This window comes from Otolemur garnettii, unplaced genomic scaffold (assembly GCF_000181295.1).
Source record: "Otolemur garnettii isolate 467f Iridium unplaced genomic scaffold, OtoGar3 scaffold00047, whole genome shotgun sequence".
NCBI classification, from domain to species: domain Eukaryota; kingdom Metazoa; phylum Chordata; class Mammalia; order Primates; family Galagidae; genus Otolemur; species Otolemur garnettii.
The window spans coordinates 9744026-9766073 of record NW_003852442.1 but is presented as its reverse complement, the minus strand read 5'-3'; the positions used below and the strand labels follow the sequence as shown (position 1 = coordinate 9766073).

Here is a 22048-nt window from a genome sequence, read left to right as displayed (position 1 = left end):
CGCCGCCGCTGCCGCCTCCCGGCCCGAGCATGGAGACAGCGGAGAAGGAGTGCGGCGCCCTGGGCGGGCTCTTCCAGGCCATAGTCAACGACATGAAGGTAACCGGGGCGCGGCGGGGTCGGGCGCGCGTTTCGGGTGCGTGTCCCCTCCGGGGCGCGTGGCGGCGGGTAGCCGTGCCCTGCTGTGGCGGCGCCCCGCGGTGTCTGTGTGTCCTTGTCTAAACGTGTACTGCCTGCGTCTGTGCGCCCGTATCTCCGGGTGCTCCTCTGGGGGTGTGGGTGCCCGTGTGTCGGGGTGTCCGCGCGGTACCCAGGGTCGCCCCTTGGGGTCCCGACCCGAGCCTGCGCACACGCGGGCTCCTTGTGCCCCAGACCCCCAGACCGTGAGTGGGGCTTGGCTCCAACCCTTGAAGGGTCTCACCAGCCCCCCGCCCCCTACCACCACCATGCCCCCCGACACCCCTTCCCCGACGGCCTGGAGCCCAGACAATGCTGTCACCGCCAAAGCAGGAAAAAATAATAAAGCGGAGAACCGTTAACTCCTTCCCAGCCAGAGGCCTCTGAGCCTAACCCTGCGACTGCCGCCCCCAGCCCCGCCCCGCCCCGCCCCCCCCCCACAAGCCCCAGGAAGCTCTGGATGTCAAGGTCTCCAGGCCGATTTCCCTGCATCCAAGGATAACGCCTTTACCATCACCTTGGGAGGGGGCAGGATAAAGCTTGGGTTAGTGGAACAACCCCAAGGGAACATTTTTCCCACACCATTCCCAGCCCAGGCCCCGCTCCCCAAGGTCAGGCTGCAGCAGGCCTCTCATTCCTGGCTTACCCCACCAGGTGGGGAAACTGAGGCCTGGAGATGGCTCAAGGTCATTAAGGAGACTATTAGAGTCTGCTCCTGACCTCAGCCCTCATTAGCTTAGGGGGACTCTCTCCCCTAAAGAAGGCAAGCTTTGGCAGAGCTGCCCCAGCTGGCTAGGTAGAAAAAACTCAGCTCCAATGAGAAGGTGGAGGGGCTGGGACCTGGTGTTCCCACCTGTCTCTTCTGCCCCTTTCCTAGAATAAAGGGGAAGGATGGAAGGGCCAGGAGGAGCAAGGGACAGAACTGGGACGGTGCTCCCCACAGAAACTCCTGAGTATACCCCTCTACCAGCCCAGCACACACTCACCAAGTATACAACACAGAATCCCACTGGGAGGCCAGGGACACCACACACCACAGTGCTAGGACAGGCCCTTGTGAGGTCGGGGCTCCCAGGCTGCCAGGGGAACAACCACAGGGGCAAGTGCCAGATCCCTGCCCCCCAGGAAAAGGCCTAAAGCTGGCCTGGCCTGGCACCCTCCCCAGGGGACCTCCATCCCTTGCAGCTGTGTCTACCTCTACCTGCAGGTCCCTTCAACTGGCCCTCAGCAGCCCCACCTGCCTTGTGGGCCTCACAGCCCTGGCCATATAGGGTCCCATTCTGGGGCTGGGCAGCCCAGACCACCCTCCCCCACCAACCACTGCTAGGGCTGACTGAGGGGGCGCTTCCCCCTCAACCCCAGCCTTGCAGCAACCACTGCAAAGAGCAGCAGCTTTTGTTTAGAGAAGAGGACCAGGATTGTCCTCTGTCTCCTGCCAGTTTGGAAGGAACTTTAGGATAAGACAGAAGGAAATTTGGCCCAGATTGTAGCAAAAGGTTCAGGCTAGACATCAGGTGGGATCTTTTGACATTTGGAAGCAAAATGGGAGAGGTTTCACCTGGGTTCATGCCAAGTATGAGTATGTCCCTACCATGCATGTGTTCAGGGGCCCTGGCTCAGGGCAGAGGAAGGAACTGGGCCACCTGGAGGCTGACCACCTGGATTTGGGGCTGTTGCCCTCCGTAGCCTGAGCTGCAGAGGTAGCAGGGGTTCCAGGGAAGAAGAGGCTGCCCCACAAGTGCATGCACAGGCCCAACAACAGCCCTCACTGGGGCCTCTGGAAGGCTCTGACCCTGGGCTTGAGGGGTATAGAAGGGGAGAGGAGCTCCCCAAACTATGCCTGGAGCCTAGACGGCCTGGAGGAGGGCACCAGCTTTGGAATGGGGAGGCCTTCAGGAGCTTTCACTGCCTTCTGTGCCTCAAAAAGACCAGGCCAAATGCCCGCTAGTGTCAGGCTGCCTACTGAAGCCCAGGAAGGGCCAGTGGGGCCAAGGACCTGCCCACAGGAATAGGCTTAGGCACAGACCTTCAGCAGAGGGACTGGCACCTCCACCCAGCACTGGCCCATCTAGAAAATGGGGTCATCATCTTTGCCTACCCCCCCCCAAGAGTGAGGGGTGTCACCTGGACACATGGGCCCTGGCCAGGCCTCTGCTGAGGGCTCCTGGCCAAGGGGCAGGGCATGTATCCTCTTCTTCAGCCAGCATTACCGTGGGTGCTTACCGTGCACGGGCCTATGCTGGTCACCCTCCACACAGCCTCCTTGAGTCCCCACACTGATCCCAGGAGGTAGGTCCAGTCCTGTGCAGAATCAGGCTAGGGGAGCCCTGGCCCAGGGCCACCTGGAAAGCTCCCTCTCTGGGATCTTTCCATGGGCTGCTCACCTGCATCCCATGTCCACTGCCAGACTAAGGAGATGCCCCCCCCCAATCTCATTTCCTATCCATTTGGGCACCTCTAATGACAAGCCCCCACCTTGTGAAGCTTCCAGAGCAGCCACCGCTTGGGGCAAAGCTAGCTGTCCCCCTCCCTGAAATCCCTCCCACCTCCCCAGCTTTGAGGCTCAGGTGCTTATTGTCCTGTTTGTCAGGGGATCCCTCTACCTGAAGTACAGTGACCAAGGAGACACAGAATCATATCCTCACCCTGCCACCCTGTGGCCTTGGACAAGTCAGCTAATCTGTGTGGGCCTCAGTTTCCTCATCTGTAAAATGGAAGCAAAATTAGCATTCTTCTCTTGGACCAGGTGAAGGCTGAGGACACTTGCTAGGGCACTGGCTGCTCTGGCCCCTCAACTCCCTGTTTCTGGGGTTCTGCATGGATTACACGGGGAAAGAGGTGGAATCCCAGATCCATCTGCCAAAGGGAAACCGGGCTTGGCCTCCCCCATGCCCCATCTTGTCCCCTACCTACTGGAGAGGCTTTAATCTCTAAAAATGCCCCAGGGCTGCTGAGGGGACTAAGAAGATTTCCTAGGCGCCAGGACAGCTGGCTCTGAAGCTCCACACCCCTAGCATCTTCTCTGCCCCTTGGAGGGAGGTCTCCTCAAGGCATCCAGACTGAGGGGAGGGTCTAAGTGGTAGGAGGATGCCTCCTTTCATAAAAGCCCTGAGGTGTCCCAGGCATACGTCAGCTCCTCGGGACTGCCAGAGATAGCCTCCCAGTCCCTTCTACCCTGAGCCCACCCACAGTCTCCCCTTCTTACTCCAGTCTCTGGATTCTCAAATATTTGCTTTCACTGGACACTGGTCTGGCTGGGCGGGGAGAGAGGTTCTGAGACTTGGTGTGGCCACTTATCTCACCACCCCTGCAAACTCTCTCCTCACCTGGAGAAGCCAGCCAGAGCCCACCCTGGGGTTCCAGCTGGGCAGATCCCCCTCTGAGGCCTTGGGAGCTAGGTCTCTGCCATCCCCTTCCTCGTAAATGCCCCAGCCTGAGGTGCACCATCTTACATGAAGGGGAAGGTCAGAAGCCTCTTCATATTGGGGCTTTGCAGGCCCTTCTTGGGGCCCTTCAAGGATTGAAGCTACCACAGGGCCCTTGGGCCAGGGCTGAGGTTTCTCCAGGAGCCTGCAGCCATGGAGAAAGTGCATTAGCCAGAAAAGCCCCTTCATCAGACTAGACAACTTGGTCTCCAAGAGCCCGACCTCCCTACTGGGAAACCCCCTCCCAACTTGAGCCTTGGGCCAGGCTGGGATAAAGGCCACACTGTTTCCCAGGAGGGGAGGGGCACAAGGGGGTGGAGAAAGGTGGCTCTGTTGGCCGCACAAGGCCCCATTCAGCTGAGGCCTGGTTGTCCCGGGCTGGCTGGCCTGGCCCTGCAGCAGCCATGGCCTACCCGGGCCAGGGAGCCACTGCTACTGGCCTTGGATGGCCAGCCTGCCAGCTGCAACTTCCACAGTACAGGACAGGGCCCCTGGAAGCCCCAGTTTAGACCTGATAATGCCTCACACCTTGCCAGCCTGCCCTCCACACTGCACCTCAATCTCCAAGCCAGGTGGGCAGGTAAACACCCACTATCCCAAGTGTGTTCTGAAAACATTGTGCCCTCACAGGGCTCTCCCACATTCCCTGACAGGCCCCTGGGAAACCCTAAGGAGATGGAACCTACCAGTGACTGCTTCCATGTCCCTAAGGGATGTAGGCCGAAATGGTTGCCCACTATAGACAGTAGGACAGACTTCCCAGCTGTCTGCAGAGGCTCCCATTCCCAGCCATGGCCTTGCTCATGCCTGGTGGCTCTGTCCTCAGTCTTCTGTCCTCCAGAGGGCTAAAAGCCTCCTCCTCTGTGGGGACAGGGCCACTCTCCCAGAAACTGCCCAGAGTCTGGATGAGGCATGTGGGGGAACACGGCTCAGGGAGAACAGTGCAGCCCCACAGGGCTCACTGCATCTCCTCTCCCATCTGCCCAGCAGAGCTCCTACCCCATCTGGGAGGACTTCAACTCCAAGGCCACAAAGCTACATTCCCAGCTGAGGTGAGGCTTCGGGGGTACCCCAGCTGGGAAGGGGCACATGAAAGATGAGGGGACATCCTACCTACTGATGACCCACACCACTGTCCTTCTCCTTAGGACTACTGTGCTGGCTGCTGTGGCCTTCTTGGATGCCTTCCAGAAAGTGGCTGACATGGCTACTAACACCAGAGGTGGGGAGGGGCGGGGCTGGGAGTTGGAGACACCTAGGGTGGGCTTGGGACCTGGAAAGTCTGCATAGGGTATGGGCCAGGGAGAGGAGCCAGGCCCAGAGTCTGCTCCCCTATGGAATGGGCTGGTTGTGGAGAGAGTGAGCCCCCCTCACAAGAGGCATGCAAGCAGGAGTGGGTGTGGTGACATGACGCACAGAGGGATTCCCTTCTTGCCGTGGGCAGCTCACTTGACCCCTCAGCTGCAGTTCATTCACGCTTCCAAACGATGAGCCTGATTATGGTTTCCTGGCACCCTTCTATGCCCTTCTGAGAGCATATGGGGCCAGGTGAGCGCTCCATTGCTCTGTTGGGCATGGCGTCTCCACTGCCTTCTGGTCAGAGTAGCAGAGACCTGGGACTCCTATTCCTTCCCATCCTTGGGCGTGTACTTGCACTCTCACGCCTGCATCTGGGCACCCCTGGAGGAGGTTCCTGGTAGGGCTGGAGGGGAATTTTGGTGGTCACTGCTTGGATAGTTGTTGGCGCTGGCCTCTCCGAGGTAGGAGAGAGGGGAGGTTCCTGGCCTGCACAGCAGGGTACCGCAGCCACAGGAGACTGGCGTAGCCAGGATGACCAGGGCTCTGACATCTATGAGTAGCTCAAAAAAGACTAAGAATCAAGCTCCCCACGCCGGGTCCAGCAGGATCCCTGTTTGGCCTTCGCGAGCCAGGCGCCCCCTAGTGGCCCGAGATGGGACTGCGGAGGCCCGGATGGGCCCCTTCCCAAGCCGCACGCTTGCCTCGCCAGGGGCCACACGGGACATCGGCTCGGCGCTCACGCGCATGTGCATGCGCCACCGCAGCATCGAGACCAAGCTGCGGCAGTTCACCAAGTGAGTGGGCGGGCGGAAGGCGGGGGCGGTCGTGGGGCACCCCCTGGCGGGCCTGACCCACTCTCCTGCCCGCCCGCAGCGCACTGCTGGAGAGCCTCATCAACCCCCTGCAGGAGCGCATCGAGGACTGGAAGAAGTCGGCCAACCAGCTAGACAAGGACCACGCAAAAGGTGGGCAGGGCCCTCACTGGGCTTCCTTCTCCCCCTGGCTGCTCTGGGAACCCTCCCTGATTGTAGCACTCCCGTCTCCCCCTCTGATCAGAGTACAAACGGGCTCGGCATGAGATCAAGAAGAAGTCCTCAGACACGCTGAAGCTGCAGAAGAAGGCACGCAAAGGTAGAGGCAACAGCTGTCACCCGGTCACAGCCCCACAGGGCCCCCACCATAGCCCCCTCACAGCCCTTTGGGTCACCCAGGCATCTTCCAAGACACAGGGGCTCACTCCCCAGCCCAGGCCCCTCCAATCTTGGGTGGGACAGAGGGTGGCCCCCTGTACCCCAGACTGGCCCAGGACCTCCCTTGGGGAGGCAGCAGGTGGCCCGAGAGGCGCAGGCAGGCCCCCAGGAGTGGCGCTGTCCATCCGGCTGTCCTTCACACATTCTTTCTTTCTCTGTCTCTCCTCCTCTCCTCCCACATCCTTCCTGTAGAGCTACTTGGTAAGTCAAATGTCCATCCCTCCACCTACTCCTCCCGTCCTTGTTGCATTTGTCTGTCTCCCCCAGCTCAGGGCCATTGGAAGGACCCTCTCCAGGCCAAGGAAGAGCGAGGAAGGCGGTTGGTCCACCGAGGGAGGGGCCTGGGGCACAGTTCCCCTGGGGCCCCTGGCCAGGGATGAGGCTGGGGCTACTGCTGGGTCAGTCTGCCAGGCCAGGAGGGGCGGCAGGGGTAGGGTGGGGGGCATAGGCCCTGGCTGCCCCGCCCCCACTGGGCCAGCCCTGTGACCTTGCCCATCACCTCCCCACTTGCCATCTCATCTTCTCCTCTAAGCCATCCTCTCACCTCTCTCTTTCTCACTGCTTTTTTGTGTTGCTGTTGTCCTTGTGCATTGCTTCTGAGCTGAGCAGGGGCCCACACCAAGACGCCCTGGCCCTGTCCCCAACTACCAGCCCCTAGCTCTCCTGACCCTACCCTCCGGTGGCCTAGCCTATAACTGAGCCCCATGCTCTGCTCTGTTCTGCTTCTACCCCACCTCCCTGGACTATGAGGTGAGGGGCTCTATGCCACAGATAGTGAGAGTGCCTGAGGGGTCCACAGAGTTTTTGGGCTTCCAAGAGCCACCCTGGGGCTGCCCAAGGCTCAGCCCACCCTAGGTCCTGGGTGGCTTTGCAGCTTTGGTGTCTTTCCTGTGCGTGTGTGTGTCTTCTTCACCTGCTCTGGTAGGACCAGCCCCTCCATGAGTCCCAGAGTCCTGACTGCCTTCCCCAGACCCGTGGCCTGTGGCAGCACCCAGCCCCATGGCCAGGGGCACCACCAAGGGGGCCTGAGCCATGGGTGCAGTGAGCAGGGCCAGCATCCCCAGCATGGCCTCTCCTCCCAACTCCCCCAGGGAAAGGAGACCTGCAGCCCCAGCTGGACAGTGCCCTGCAAGATGTCAATGACATGTACCTTCTGCTGGAGGAGACGGAGAAGCAGGCAGTGCGCCGGGCACTGATTGAGGAGCGAGGCCGCTTCTGCACATTCATCACCTTCCTGCAGCCTGTGGTGGTGGGTCTCCTGGTGACTCAGAGGCCCCAGCGGGTTGGGCTGAGTCTAGGGTTGACCTCTTGACCTCCAAGGAAGGCCACCCCTCACTGAGGCCTGGCTGGCATGTCAGGGCCTTGTGCTTCTGACCCAGAGACAGTGCTCGTAGCTCACTGTGCCCAAGTGGGTCTGGACAGACTGGTGGCAGCGCCAACCATTGGGTCTGCACAGGGCCCTGCCTCTGCCCACCCACAGCAGCCTGGATTAGCAGGGAGGCAGGAGGGGTGGGCAGTGAGTCTGACTGGCTGCTGCCTTCTCAGAATGGAGAGCTGACCATGCTGGGAGAGATCACCCACCTGCAGGGCATCATCGATGACCTGGTGGTACTGACCGCAGAGCCCCACAAGCTGCCTCCCGCCAGCGAGCAGGTGCGAATGGCCCTGGGGCCAAGGCCCAAAGGTGGGGAGGAGATGGGCTGCTTTGGTTGGGGACAGCAGAGGAAAGAAGGGGATAGCATTGGAGGAGGCAGCTGGGGGTAGAAGACCAGATGCCTTCCAACAGCCACTTTGGATGTCCAGGAGCACCTGTTCCTGGTGACAAGGTGATCTGCCCAGACCCAACATGGGTTTCAGATTGAGAGCACATGGCCAAAGTCTTAGATCCTTGGGGGAACCCTGAGTCTGCCCCTTTCAAGGCTCTCTTCCCCCACCAGAGATTCCTGGCTCCCATTCACACCAAGAAACCCTGTCACACCTTGAGACCCAGGCACACCTGCCCTCCTCACCCCCCACCCAGCTCCCACTGCACTTGGACCAATCCTACCTGACAGTCCATGGAGCATTACACTGCTTAGGCACTTACTGCATGCCCCACACTCCACTAAGCACATTCCCAGGTCATCTCATTGAATCCTCCCAAAAGTGCTTTCAGATAGAGGCAGTTGGCCCCAATTCACAGGAGAAAACTGAAACTCACAGGGGTACAGGAACAATTTGAACCGAACCCCATGGTGTCATGGTCATTCTCACCTTGCCCAGGCTAGACTCAATCTATGCTCAGTGTGTGTGAGCTGAAGGGGCTCAGAGAAGGATGACTGTTGCCACATTTTTCCCTACTCCCCACATTAGGAGAAAGCTGGGGAGGGGGCTTCAGACTCCCAGGTCTTCTCCTGGGGTGTGGCTCACAATTGAGACAAGAATGGGGGGCCTCTGGCTCTATAAGCTCTCAGGCTTTTTGCAGTAACCCCCATGTGTATCCTTGTCCAGGTGATCAAAGACCTGAAGGGTTCAGACTACAGCTGGTCCTACCAGACCCCCCCCTCATCACCCAGCAGTTCCAGCTCCCGGAAGTCCAGCATGTGCAGGTCAGTGGGGATGGGGTTCACAGAGAGGAGGGAGGAGAGCAGGATCCCAAAAGGGAATGGGGAAGCTCTTGACAAATTTGCTAGGAGAAATTACTTTAGGGCCCTAGATTTACACACCTTGTAGATCAGCCAAAGCATTTGCAAATGGAGATATTTCCTATCTTCCCAAGGCTGCTTCTGGCTGGGACATTTGTTGGCAGGTAGGTAGGGGAGAGGCAGTCGCCGTCTCATTTAGAAAGCATTAAGTATGCACCAGATTCTGTGCTTATGCATTTTCATAATTGAATCCTAACACCACCAGGTATGGTGTTGTCTCCATTTCACAGAAGGGGAAACTGAGGTACAGAGTCCCAGCTTTTAACCACTGAATTCTGCCAGGCCCAGCATGGGGAGGGTTAGCAAGACTTCTGGGGACACACTGCTGAGGCCATAAGTAAAGGACAGCCTGGCTTGTTCCTAAGAGCTGCCATAGACTCATACTTCACCCTGGGTTGGCCCCAGGAGTCCCATGGAGCTGGCTCAGTCACTGGCAAGCTCAGGAGCAAGGGCCGTGTCTCAAGCTAGCACCAAGGCCAGATTGGGAGGGGATATTTACAATTCAGCATTCCTCGAGCAAGCTCAGAGCCTGTCAGTGGTGGTGTCCCCACCCCCTGTGCCAGGCATCCCTCTCCCCAGAATCACCTCTGACAGACACCCAGGGCTTGGGAGAAACCAGGCACAGCGATCAGCTGCTTCTTCAGCAAGAGGAGAGCCCAGGACCACAGGAGGCTCATAGACCTTGGGCCAAGGGTGGTTACAGGAAGGAGAGTTCATTGCAGGGCGGACTTGGGCTGGGAAGCTTCAGGGTCACGCTCAGGAGAGCCAAGGACACTGCCCAAGGGTTTGAGTCACACAGGGCTGGACACTCTCAAGGCAGGGAGGAAATGAGAGTGATGGTGGGCCTCAAGACCCACCTGGAAGGTGACCTCTGTCCTCCAACAGACCATCACTATGTTAGACATCCAATTAGGATTGAATGGCAAATACCAGACTTTGAGAAGGCAGTTTAGATATGATCTGGCTGTGTCTGGTTCTAATGGTTTGACACCTCATTCAGTTTCCCTACGGTTAAACTGAGGACACTGTTGTTAATGACAGAGTACGAGACAGATTAACTCATCCTGGGCATGTCCTGACCATAGACCCATCAGCCCTGGGGCCTTCCAGGGGCAGGGGCTCAGTGTCCCCTGCTCTAGCCCTGCCCTGCCACACCATCTCAGAACACAGCTCCTCTGTAGTACCTGGGTCTTGGGACCTTCCAGTCTGACATTGTCTTTTCCTTCCTTTGCCCCTCACGTCTTTCTCCTACCCTCATCTGTCATCCTCTCCCAAACACACTCCTGTGTGTCTCCCTGTCTGACTGCTCTGCCCTCCTCCTTCACCCCACCCTCCCAGTGCCCCCAGCAGCAGTAGCAGTGCCAAGGGTGGCGGAGCCCCGTGGCCAGGGGGTGCCCAAACATACTCACCCAGTTCCACTTGTCGCTACCGCAGCCTGGCGCAGCCAGCCACCGCCACCACCCGCCTCTCCAGCGTCTCCTCCCATGACTCTGGCTTCGTCTCCCAGGATGCCACCTACTCCAAGCCCCCCTCGCCCATGCCTTCAGACATCACCAGCCAGGTGAGGGGGCACCCAGACGACTGCTGGGGTGGGCTGCCACAGTCTCAGAATGTCCGTGCCTGGGGCCACAACAGCTATTGAGACCAGCATAGAGGTCCCCAGGGCCTTTATTTTAGTCAATATTTATATCATCATTTTCCATCTTTCTTCATTTAAATTCACCATATCTTTATATTTTAGATAGTCTCTTGTAAACAGCATATGCCTAGATTTTCTTTTTTACCCAATCTGACAATCTCTATCTTGTGATTGGCATTTTTGATCCATTTATATTTGTTATGATCACTAACATATTTGGACTTACACCTTTTTTCTTGTTATTCTGTGCTACATTTGTCTTTTCTCTTGCCTTTTGTTTTTCTTTTCTCGTATTTCCCCTCTACTGGATTGCAAATTATGCTATAGTTCTTTTCTTTTACAAGTTACCTTGAAATTTTACCATGCATACTTAGCAAAATCACATCCCCACCTCATGAATAATTCAAGGTCCTTAATATAGTTTAACTTCAATCACCCACTCTCTCAAAAGCTGTCCTATGTTACTCTCTCCTTTTTTTTTTTTTTTTTAAGAGACAGAGTCTCATTTTGTCACAGCTCACAGCAACCTCCACCTCTTGGGCTTAGGTGATTCTCTTAACTCAGCCTCCCGAGTAGCTGGGACTACAGGCACCCGCCACAACGCCCAGCCATTTTGTTGTTGCAGTTTGGCTGGGGCCAGGTTTGAACCCGCCACCCTCAGTATATGGGGCCAGGGTTGTACTCACTGAGCCACAGGCTCCACCCCTTTCTCCCTTCTCCCTTTTTTTTAACAGTGCCTACAGTTGACGTTGTTCTTCTTCTTATTTTATGCATACAGTATTTGTTTAGATCTACCCCTATGTTTATACGTTTGTTTGTCATATTTTCTTGCATCTCAAATAGACCTTCTAAGGTCAGGTTCCTAGATTCCTTCTTTCTGAAGTAAAGAACATCTTTCAGAAGTTCTTTTAGAATAAGTCCACAATAGGAAACTCTGGGTTTTCATTTTACTTATAGACATGCTTTATTTCATCCTCTTTCTTGAAAGTTAGTTTTGCCAGGGACACAATTCCAGGGTGGCAAGTTATTGTCTCTCCACGGTTTGAAGCTATTTTTCTACTGTTGTGGCTCTCACTGTTGGTTGAAAGGTCTGTGGTCAGTAACATTGTTGCCCCTTGTAAGTGATGTTTGTAAGTGATCTGACATCTCCCTCTGGCCACGTTTACGGCTTTCCTTTAGTTTTGCTACAATGCATCTAATGATGTACATTTGTTTTTATTTTAACCTCCCTTGGTACAAACTATAAAATGCGCGTCTTTCATTTGTTCTGGGAGTTTTCAGCCATTGTCTTTATTCTCTCTTTTATTCTTTCTGCCCTCTCCTGCTGGGATTCTAATTAAATGTGTGTCAGACCACCTCATTCTGTCTTTTTGCATCTCTTAACTAACTCATCATTCCCATCTCCTTGTTTTTTCACATAGATTCTGGATAACTTCTTCAGGTCTATCTTCCAATCTAGTTTTTCTTTTCTTTGCTATTTACCCATTGAGGGTTGTTGGTTTTTTTTTTTTTTAACTTTTTATAATTGAAATTATTTTGGACTTTTGGAAAAGTTACAAAAGGAATAGTTTCCACATGCCTCTCTCACAGTCTGCCTAACGTTGATGTCCTTTGGGACACTAAACAATTCTCAAAACCAGGAAATGAGGCCGAGCGTAGTGGCTCACACCTATAATCCCAGTGCTCTGGGAGGCCAAGGCCAGGTGGATTGCTAGAGCTTAGGAGTTGAACACCAGCCTGAGGAAGAGTAAGACCCTGTCTCTACTCAGAAGTAGAAAAACTACCTGGGCGTTATGGCAGGCACCTGTAGTCCCAACTACTGAGGAGGCTGAGGCAAGAGGATCACTTGAACCCAAGAGTTTGAGGTTGCTATGAGCTATGACACCATAGCACTCTACCCAGGGCGACAAGAGTGAGACCCTAGGTCAAGCACAGTGGCTCACCCCTGTAATCCTAGCACTCTGGGAGGCCAAGGCAGGTAGTAGCTTGAGCTCATGAGTTCAAGATCAGCCTGAGCAAGAGCGAGACCCCCGTCTCTACTAAAAATAGAAAAATTGAGGCAAGAGGATCGCTTGGGCCCAAGAATTGGAGGTTGCTGTGAGCTGTGATGCCAAGGCTCTACCCAGGACAACACTTGTGACTCTGTCTCAAAAAAAAAAGGAGCTTTTTTATTGAATTATTCTGTACATGTAGGGACATAAATACATCATGCCCATGTAACCAGTACCAAGAACAAAGAACAGCACAACCATCACCCCAGAAGTCCCCAGCGTTCCTTCAATCACTGCAGTACCCTGAGAGGGTAACCACTGTCCTCCCAGACTCCTTTTGCCTTTTCCATGTAGGTAGAGTCATAAAGTGTGGGTGCTCTGTGGCTGGCTGCTTTAACTCGGGGTGATGTTCATCCCACTCATCGAGTTTCAGGCGGAGGTGCGTGTCACTCTCACTGCTGCCCGGCATTCTGTCGTGTGCATGTACAGTTTATTTAACCATTTTCAGGACATTGGGATACTCGCCACTCCGGCTGTGGTGCTGCTCATAGCACTGCCGTGACCGTCCTTTGTGCAGCCCTGTGTGTGTCTATACTCTGGGCCGGAATCTCGGAGTCACAATATGCACATGTGTCCGGGTTGCTAGGTCCTAACAGTTGTCCAGAGCTATCCTGCCAACTTAGCAGGATTATGACAGTTTATTGCTATTTCACTTCCTTACCAGCCCTTCGTAGTTTGCATCCTTTCTGTTTCAGCCATTCTGGTGGATACATGCTGGTTATGGTAGTAATAGTACCCTGTATTTTTTTTTCTTTTTTGAGACAGAGTCTCATTATGTCGCCCTCGGTAGAGTGCATGACGTCATCATAGCTCACAGCAACCTCCAACTCTTGGGCTTGACTGATCCTCTTACCTCAGTTTTTCTATTTTTAGTAGAGATGGGATCTTGCTCTTGCTTAGGCTGGTCTCGAACTCATGAGCTTAAGCAATCCACCCACCTTGGCCTCCAAGAGCGCTAAGATTACAGATGTGAGCCACTGCACCCTGTTTGAACACCTTCTTTGTACCTCTGTTTTTTTTATTTTGAGACAGACTGTCTATCACCCCAGGTAGAAGGCAGTGGCTCATCTCCTGGGCTCAAACAATCCTCCTGCCTCAGCCTCCTGAGTAGCTGGGACCGCAAGCAGGTACCTGCCACCACCCAGGCAGGGTGTCACTCTTGCTCAGGCTCATCAATTTTGTACTTTTTTTTTTTTTTTAAGACAGGGTCTTTTATTAAAAAGGCCCAAGCTGGCCTTGAGCACCTAGGCTCAAGTGTTCCTCTTACCAAAGCCTCCCAGAGTCGCTGGGACTATAGGCATGTGTCACTGCATGCAGCCACCTTCTCATACTTTTTATTTTTTTGAGACAAACTCTCACTTTCTCATCCTTGGTAGAGTGCTGTGGCATCGCAGCTCACAGCAACCTCAAACACTTGAGCTCAAGCGATCCTCTTGTTTCAGCCTCCTGAGTAGCTGGGACTACAGGCACCTGCCACAACGCTGGCTATTTTTAAAGATGGGGGTCTCCCTCTTGCTCAGTCTGGTCTGGAACTCCTAAACTCAGGTGATCCACCGTCCTTGGCCTCCCAGAGTGCTGGGATTACAGGCCTAAGCCACCATGCCTGGCCTACTTTGCATACTTCTAAAGACCATTTGAATATCCTCCCTTGTGAAAGACCTGTTCAAATCCTGTGCTTACTTTCCCACTAGGTTGTCTGTCTTTTTCTTATGGACTTATAGAACTCTTCATATTTTGTAGATACAAGTCTTTCATCAGTTACCTTCTCTCATGCTATAGGTACCTTTTTACTCTCCTAATGGGGTCTTTTAATAGCCAGAAGTTCTTAGTTTTAGTAGTATAACCCAGTTTATCCATCCTTTAAATTGTTTGCGCTTTTTGTGTTCTGCTTGTTTTTACCTTTTTTATTTAAACCACAGCTTGTGTGGAATTGAGTTGCTTTTTTTTTTTTAGAGACAGAGTCTCACTTTATCACCCTCAGTTGAGTGCTGTGACGTCACAGCTCACAGCAACCTCCAATTCCTAGGCTTAGGCAATTCTCTTGTCTCAGCCTCCCGAGTAGCTGGGACTACAGGCGCCTGCCACAATGCCCAGCTATTTTTTTGTTGCAGTTTGGCCAGGGGCGGGTTTGAACCCGCCACCCACAGTATATGGGGCCAACGCCCTACCCACTGAGCCACAGGCACCACCCAGAATTGAGTTATATTTATGTGTAGGGTGACAGTGGGGTACGTTGTGAGATAGGGATCCTTTTTTGCATACTGATTTTTGAGCTGACCCAGGACCATTTCTTAGCCCGTTCAGGTTGCTGTAATATAACTGGCTAGCTCATCAACAACAGAAATGTAGGCTGGGGCGTGGTGGCTCATACCTATAATCCCAGCACTCTGGGAGGCCAAGGTCTGCAGATTGCTTGAGCTCAGGAGTTGGAGGCTAGCCTGAGCAAGAGTGACACCCCATCTCTACTAAAGATACAAAAAAAAAAAAATATGGCTATCATGGCAGGCACCTGTAGTCCCAGCTACTTGAGAGGCTGAAGCAAGAGAATCACTTAAGCCCAAGAGTTTGAGGTTGCTGTGAGCTGTGACTTCACAGCAGTCTACATATAGTGAGACTCTGTCTCAAAGAAAAAACAAAAATAACTCCCTCAGGCTTCTTTTATAAGGGGCACTGAACCCATTCATGAGGGCTCCACCCTCAGGACCTAATCACCTCCCAAAGCCCTCACCTCCTAATACCTCCTCTTAGGGTATGAGGATTTCAGCATGTGAATTTGGGGGCACATTCAGCCAATAGCATCGCCTTTTACCCACGTTCCCATGGTGTTGCTTTTGTCATAAATCAGGTGTGCCTGCATGTGTGTGGCTATTTCTGGACTTTGTATTCTGTTCCACTGGTGGACTTATCTGTCCTTGTGCCATCTGAATTATTTTAACTACATAGAAAATGTTGATATCAGTAACTAAAGTCCTCCAGCTTTGCTAATCTTCAGTATCACCTTATCTGTTTCTGGCCTTGTGCATTTCCATATAAATTTCAACATCAGTTTCTCCATTCCCACAAAAAAAAAAAAAAACTGGGATTTTGACTGGAATTGCAGACGTCTCTCTATTTACTCAAGCTTTACCTTCTTTCAGTGATGTTTTATCATCCTTGGTAGAGTTCCGTGGCATCACAGCTCACAGCAACCTCTAACTCTTGGGCTTAAGCAGTTCTCTTGCCTCAGCCCTCCAAGTAGCTGGGACTACAGGTGCCCGATACAACGCCTGGCTGTTTTTAGAGATGGGGTCTCACTCTTGCTCAGGCTGGTCTAGAACCCATGAGCTCAGGCAATCCACCCACCTGGGTATCCCAGAGTGCTAGGGTTACAGGTGTGAGCCACCGTGCCTGGCCATGTTTTGTGGTTTTCATGTATAAGATTGTGTGCAATCTGTTGTTGGATTTTTTTCCCTAGTATTTGATGTTTATTTATCCTATTATAAATTATATTGGCATTTTAGGGTCTATTTTTTTTCTGTTAGCTGCTGGTATTTAGAATATGGTTGATTTTTTTTTTCTAACCTTTTATCAAATAACCTAGTTAAAATCATGTATTAATGCTGATAGTCTGTAGATTCTTTTATAGACTTTATGTACACAATTATGTCATTTGCAGATCATGATCATTTTTCTTTCCAATCCTTTTGCTTTTTTTTTTTTTTTTTGAGACAGAGTCTCAAGCTATTTCCCTGGGTAGAGTACTGTGGTGTCACAGCTCACAGCAACCTCCAGCTCAGGCTCAAGCCATCCTTTTGCCTCAGTTTTTCTATTTCTGGTAGAGATGTGGTCTCAGTTTTGCTCAGGCTGGTCTTGAACTCATGAGCTCAAGCAGTCCACCCGCCTTGGCCTCCCAGAGTGCTAGGATTACAGACATGAGCCACCATGCTCAGCTCCTTTTGCTTTTTCTTACTTTATTGCACTGGCTAAGACTTCCAGTGCTGAATTGACATGATGCCACTAGGCCTCCTTGTCTTTTTTCCAGTCTGAGTGGGAAAAGCATCAATAATTTTACAGATACTCTTTATCAGATTAAGGAAGTTCCTTTAGTCCCAGCTACTCTGGAGGCTGAGGCAAGAGCATTGCTCAAGCCCAAGAGTTTGAGGTTGCTGTGAGCTATAACGCCTTGGCACTCTACCCAGGGTAACAGAGTGAGACTCTGTTTCAAAAAAAAAAAAAATGATTTGGAGAATTTAAAGTGAGTGCTGATCCCTTTCTAGTTCCTCCAGCTCAGCTCGTGGGGTGAGCAGTACTCTGTGACCCTCTCCTCTGTAGAACTGTTCCCCTTCTTCCACGCTGCCACACACAGCCCTGGAACCCTGCCTGTCACATATGCCCACACTGATTTTTCTTCATTCTCTGTGGTTGTTTGGAGTGTGGGGCTCCTCCCAGGGCACTGAGTCCACCCTGCTGCCCATTCTCACTTCAGTCCACCCTTCTATGGGCTTCCCCCAGCCCATTCTGCTGAAATCAGCCTCCTCGGGGTCTACATGGACCCTCCTGTGCCCTCAGCTGATGGGCCTCACAGCATCGGCACAGCTGCCCCAACCCCGAGGTAGGCGTCTGTCCTGACTTTGGTACCGTCGCCTGCTTGTGGCTCTCGCCTTCCTCTGGTGGCTCCCTGTGCTCCTTTGCTGGTCTCTTTCTTCATCCCAGCTGCTAAGTGTCAGTGCCCTGCAGGCCAGGTCCTGGTCTCTAACTACACTTGCTGCCTGGGTAGCCTCACCCTGCCCCACAACCACTGCATTGACAGCTCCAACCCAACTTCTCCCTGAACTCCAGGCTTGGAAACATGTTGCCTGTGTTGTGTGTAGAGACCTAACAGGCAGCTCAGCTCAGCGTGTGCTGGGTGGCACTCTGGACTTTGTACTTCCCCCTTACCATCACTTTTCTGAGAAAACTGTGACACCATCAACCCAGCTACACAAACCAGACATCCAGCTGCCACCCTTATTGTCTTTTTTGTGCGCCCACCACATCCAGGCTGTCAAGCTAGTCCTGTGGTCAGTCCTCAGAATGTGTGGTTCTGAGGCTGGACCACAGGGTGGTCAGTGTCATGTGTGTGCTCTGGGCTGCTGCGTTCTGCTGTGGACTTTCGGCAGCCATGGCCCCGAGGGGTGCGTGGGGTGAGGCTCTGAGTCAGACTGGCCCCTGCATGCCGGCACTGTGACCAGGACTGTTCTTTCCTCTCCTCCCTGCCTCCTGCCCTGTCCACCCGCCGGCCCATGTCTGTCTGTGCAACCACCTGCTCGCCTCTGCATGGCAGAAGTCCTCCAGCTCTGCGTCCTCTGAGGCCTCGGAAACCTGCCAGTCCGTTAGCGAGTGCAGCTCCCCCACCTCGGTCAGTGTCCCCGGCCCGGCCCCAGGACTTATCACCACAGGGAGGGCCCAGGGTCAGCCTGTCCTTGTGAGACCAGCCACCTGAGCACCACCTGGTCATTCCCCACACTGCCACATCTGGTCCCTCCTGGGACACCCTATCTTGCCCCTGGACACCTTGATCCTCAGCCACAGTGAGGGGTCCTGCGCCATAGGCAGCAGGGCCAAGGGTGCCTTGACCTGGCTGCTATACCCTGCAGGACTGGTCCAAGGCCGGCCCTCACGAGCAGCCGTCAGTCACCACCCTGCAGCGGAGGAAGGACCGGGTGGAACTCCTTCGAGACACAGAGCCAGGCCCTGCCAGCGGGGGCACCATGGGCCCCAGTGGGGAGGAGGTGCCGCGACCCCGGATGTCCCCTGCCACCATCGCAGCCAAGGTAGGTGGGCAGCTCCCCAAGTAGCCTGCCAGTGCCTTCTTTCACTCCCAGGTCAGTGCCAGGAGGCCCAGCGTGTGGTCTTCAGGGCCAGCTCCCACCAAGGCTTCCTAGAGTCTGGGTGGAGGAGGCAGTGGGGAACAAGGCTTCAACCTATACTTTGCCACCCCTAGCACGGTGAGGAGGTGTCCCCTGCAGCCAGTGACCTGGCTATGGTGCTGACCCGGGGCCTGAGTCTTGAGCACCAGAAGAGCAGCCGAGACTCACTGCAGTACTCGAGTGGCTATAGCACGCAGACCACCACTCCCTCATGCTCCGAGGACACCATCCCATCCCAAGGTAGGCCCTGAACCTTCTTCACAGCCCTACCAGGGACAGCTGGGACTCAGCCACACAAGAGGGCCCTCTCTGTGTCCAGCGTGGGGGCGAGGGGACACCCGGGCTCACCTCGTGCTGTGTCCCCAGGCTCCGACTATGACTGCTACTCTGTGAACGGGGATGCAGACAGCGAGGGCCCTCCTGAGTTTGACAAGTCATCCACCATCCCGAGAAACAGCAACATCGCCCAAAACTACCGCCGCCTGATCCAGACCAAGCGCCCAGCTTCTACCGCTGGGCTGCCCACTGCAGGGCTGCCAACAGCCAGTGGCCTGCCCTCTGGCGCACCCCCCGGCGTGGCCACCATTCGCCGCACACCCTCCACCAAGCCCACCGTGCGCCGCGCCTTGTCCAGCGCCGGTCCCATCCCCATCCGGCCGCCCATCGTCCCAGTGAAGACACCTACGGTGCCCGACTCCCCCGGCTACGTGGGGCCCACCCGGGCAGGCAGCGAGGAGTGTGTGTTCTACACTGATGAGGCCGCCTCCCCACTGGCTGCAGACCTCGCCAAGGCCTCCCCAAAGAGACTCAGCCTGCCCAACACGGCCTGGGGCAGCCCATCCCCAGAGGCAGCCAGCTACCCAGGGGTCGGAGCGGGGTCTGGGCTGGCAGCTGAGGACGAGGAGCAGCAACAGCTGGCTGCAAACCGGCACAGCCTGGTGGAGAAGCTGGGGGAGCTGGTGGCAGGCGCCCATGCCCTGGGCGAGGGCCAATTCCCCTTCCCCACCACCCTGTCGGCCACCCTCTCAGAGGAGACACCCACCCCGCCTCCGGCTGCCACCAGTGACCCCCCAGCTGAAGACATGCTGGTGGCCATCCGGCGTGGGGTCCGGCTCCGCAGGACCGTCACCAATGACAGGTCAGCACCCCGCATTGTATGATGGCACCGCCCTCCCCACCCTCTCTGGCCTCCATGTGAGCAGGTGGCCTGGCCTGTGAGCAGCAGCTGCTCAGAGCGAAGGCACAGCCAAGAGAGAGTGCAGGGCCAGGGAAGAGGCAGAGCCACTCTATGGAAAGAGACACCAGGCTTGGATTCCAGCATTTAAACAGGAGGTGACCTCTTTAACAACCTTGCCAGGACAGAGCCTGTGGGCCTGGGACTGGGCTGGAGCCCATTTTATACTTTTCTGTCCCCTTCCTCCGTACAGGCCCTGCCTCTTCCATACCCCAGTGAGCATCAGAGCCACAGCCCCTGCCCATGGGAGAGGGGCCAGCAGGCCTCCCTCTGGCCATCCCAGCCCCACCTGACCTGGGACCCACAGCAAGGCCACCTGTCCCCGCTGCTTCTCACCCTCACCTGAGTGCCCTCCTTCCCTCTTGCCCTCTCTCTGCCTCCCCAGGTTGCTGTCCACTGGGAGGCAGGGCGGCTGTGGAGGGACCAGGGGCCCAGTCGGCTGAGGTATCTGTGCAGGTGGAAGTTGGGAGGCCAGGCCCACCATGGGGAAAGGGAGCCTGGGGGCCCAGGTTGCGTCTCAGGGAGGAAATGCAGGGGGCTTACCTGAGGGGTTGGGGGCCCTAAGGTGGCTCCCACTGCAGCCTCCCCTCCCCAGGAGGTTGGCTGCAGGGGGCATGGACAGGGCAGCTCCCCCAGAAATTAGGACAGCAGGGTAGAGGCCCGAGGCCAGGTCGTCTGGCCAACCTCGGGGCTGTCTTCAGATGTCTGGTTCTTATCTGGGCATGTCGATACTTTAACTTGGTGGCACTTTCTGGTCATGGTTTTAGCCACTTTTTGGGGGGGTGAAGGCTGGAGCAGTAGAGGGGGGTGGGAGTTTATTTTATGAAAATAAGAGGGAGGTGACTTTGGACAAGGACTGTGCGTGAGCAAGATGACAATACAGGGTGTGTGTCTGGGAAGGCCCCCCATAGTGGCCATGGCAGGAAGGGAAGGGTAGAATTGGCTTCCCCCAAATGCAGAGGAAGCTGTTGTTCGGGTCCCAGGGGCCCCCATGTCTGCTGGGTCTGCGCAGGCCACAGGGCCAGGCAGCAGCAAGTCTGGGGAGCTTGGCTTGGACTCTCTGTTGCTAGAGGAGACACCTTCCTATGGCATTCCTGCCACAGCTCAGCCTGTCCTGGCTGTGGGGGAAAGGGGATTTTGCCCTCCCTCCCCAGGTACCAAGTCACGCCAAGTCTCAGCAGGTAAAAGCACGTGCGCCTAAGGCAAGCAGAGGGGTTCTTGGAGGTCCCACAGGTCAGGAGAGAAAGCAGCGGGGCTTGGAGGAATACAGGCCACAGGGCCTAGCCCCCCTCGGGTCAGGAAACCAGACTGTCCTGGGTCCATATAGAGTAAGGTCGTATTGTTCCCAGGCTGAACGTCCTACGAGTTCTGTGCCATGAACTAGGGTCCTGGCAGGGTGACAGATGGGTCTGGGGCACCAAGGATGCCCCAGCAGGCAGAGAGCTCCAGCAGACAATGCTGACAGAGAACAGGCCCTACCTATCATTGGGTTCAAGTGCACAGCCCACCAAGCTCAGGCTGATGCTAGAGCCCCAGTTTAGGGGCAGTAGAGCAGGTGACCAGTTGGGGGAGCTCTGGGAGGGGATTTCCACTGAGGGGTTGCCCAGATGGGTGGATGGAGCAGGATGTAAGATGTGTGGTGGGAACAGTGAGGCGCAGGGGGGGCAGGAGGTGGCACCACAGTAGTAGGGGGACACCCTGGGCTTCAGAGGTCCTGATGGGAGGGGGCTTCCAGGGAGGGGCAGGCGTGACAGTACCCCGCACCTCCCCAGACCTGGGGCTGTACATACTCCCCACTCTCTAACCTGCTGTCCCCACACTGACCTGCCCCTCCACCACCTTCTCCTGGATTTAGCGACCCCCCCACCCCCCGGGATCCAAGCCAACCATCCTTTGTCACAAACTTTGGTTTGGGGGACCTCTTTACGTTCATTTCATTTTTCATTTTGTACAGAGAAATTCTTTTCAAAAGCATCTTTTGACTGAAGTAACTTTTCTGGTGCTGTTAACTTGTTCCTTTTTTTAATTTATTTTCCAAGCCCTGGCCACCCCTCCTGCTCCCTACTCACCCTTTCTCCTCTCCCTCCTCTAAACCCTCTCCACCCTCTGTCCCATTCCCATCTGAACCATTTTGTTTCTTTTCTGTCAGTTTTTGGATAAATTTTCCTTCCCACCCCACCCCCTCCACTCCATCCTTCCCTTGATTTAAATAGTCACTGCTACAAGTAACAAATGCACTGTGAAGATCCCAGTATTAATAAAGTCGTACTGTAATTAACTTTCTGCCTCTGCCTGGCTTCTCTGGGCTGCCACCCCCACCCCCTGCACCCCTCTGAGAGCTAAGCTGGGGGCTTGCTTACCCAGGGTCTCAGGTCTCGGCCTAGGTTCTTTGAAAGGCTTCT

The 22048-nt window shown here is 55.0% G+C and overlaps 1 protein-coding gene across 10 annotated transcripts; it reads left to right on the top strand.

The window, feature by feature from the left end:
* Window positions 1–6: 6 nt before the first annotated feature.
* On the top strand, window positions 7–21925 carry MTSS1L (MTSS1L, I-BAR domain containing). 10 transcript variants are annotated; one of them, XM_023514098.1, is made up of 17 exons: window positions 77–98; window positions 550–644; window positions 4592–4653; window positions 4750–4823; window positions 5610–5694; window positions 5774–5865; window positions 5957–6031; window positions 6343–6351; window positions 7242–7399; window positions 7696–7803; window positions 8641–8738; window positions 10173–10395; window positions 17827–17901; window positions 18140–18316; window positions 18487–18652; window positions 18779–19550; window positions 20032–21925. In XM_023514098.1, exons 4-17 carry the CDS (start codon window positions 4805–4807, stop codon window positions 20087–20089), a joined length of 2115 nt encoding a protein of 704 aa, XP_023369866.1. In that variant the 5' UTR covers window positions 77–98; window positions 550–644; window positions 4592–4653; window positions 4750–4804; the 3' UTR covers window positions 20090–21925. The 10 variants fall into 10 exon arrangements, with proteins under 10 accessions (XP_012661606.1, XP_012661607.1, XP_003791422.1 ...); XM_012806152.2 differs by lacking the exon at window positions 550–644 and having other exon boundaries at window positions 7–98; XM_012806155.2 differs by lacking the exon at window positions 550–644 and having other exon boundaries at window positions 9–98; window positions 4589–4653; window positions 10269–10395.
* The last annotated feature ends 123 nt before the right edge of the window (window positions 21926–22048 follow it).

What these genes read in the sequence shown, in the direction of transcription:
- MTSS1L (XM_012806151.2), top strand. Translation starts at nt 30, where the DNA reads ATGGAGACAGCGGAGAAGGAGTGCGGCGCCCTGGGCGGGCTCTTCCAG. An exon ending in CCATAGTCAACGACATGAAG is followed by an intron (nt 99 to 4,588) that starts GTAACCGGGGCG and finishes CCATCTGCCCAG; the next exon opens with CAGAGCTCCTACCCCATCTG. An exon ending in TGCCTCCCGCCAGCGAGCAG is followed by an intron (nt 7,804 to 8,640) that starts GTGCGAATGGCC and finishes ATCCTTGTCCAG; the next exon opens with GTGATCAAAGACCTGAAGGG.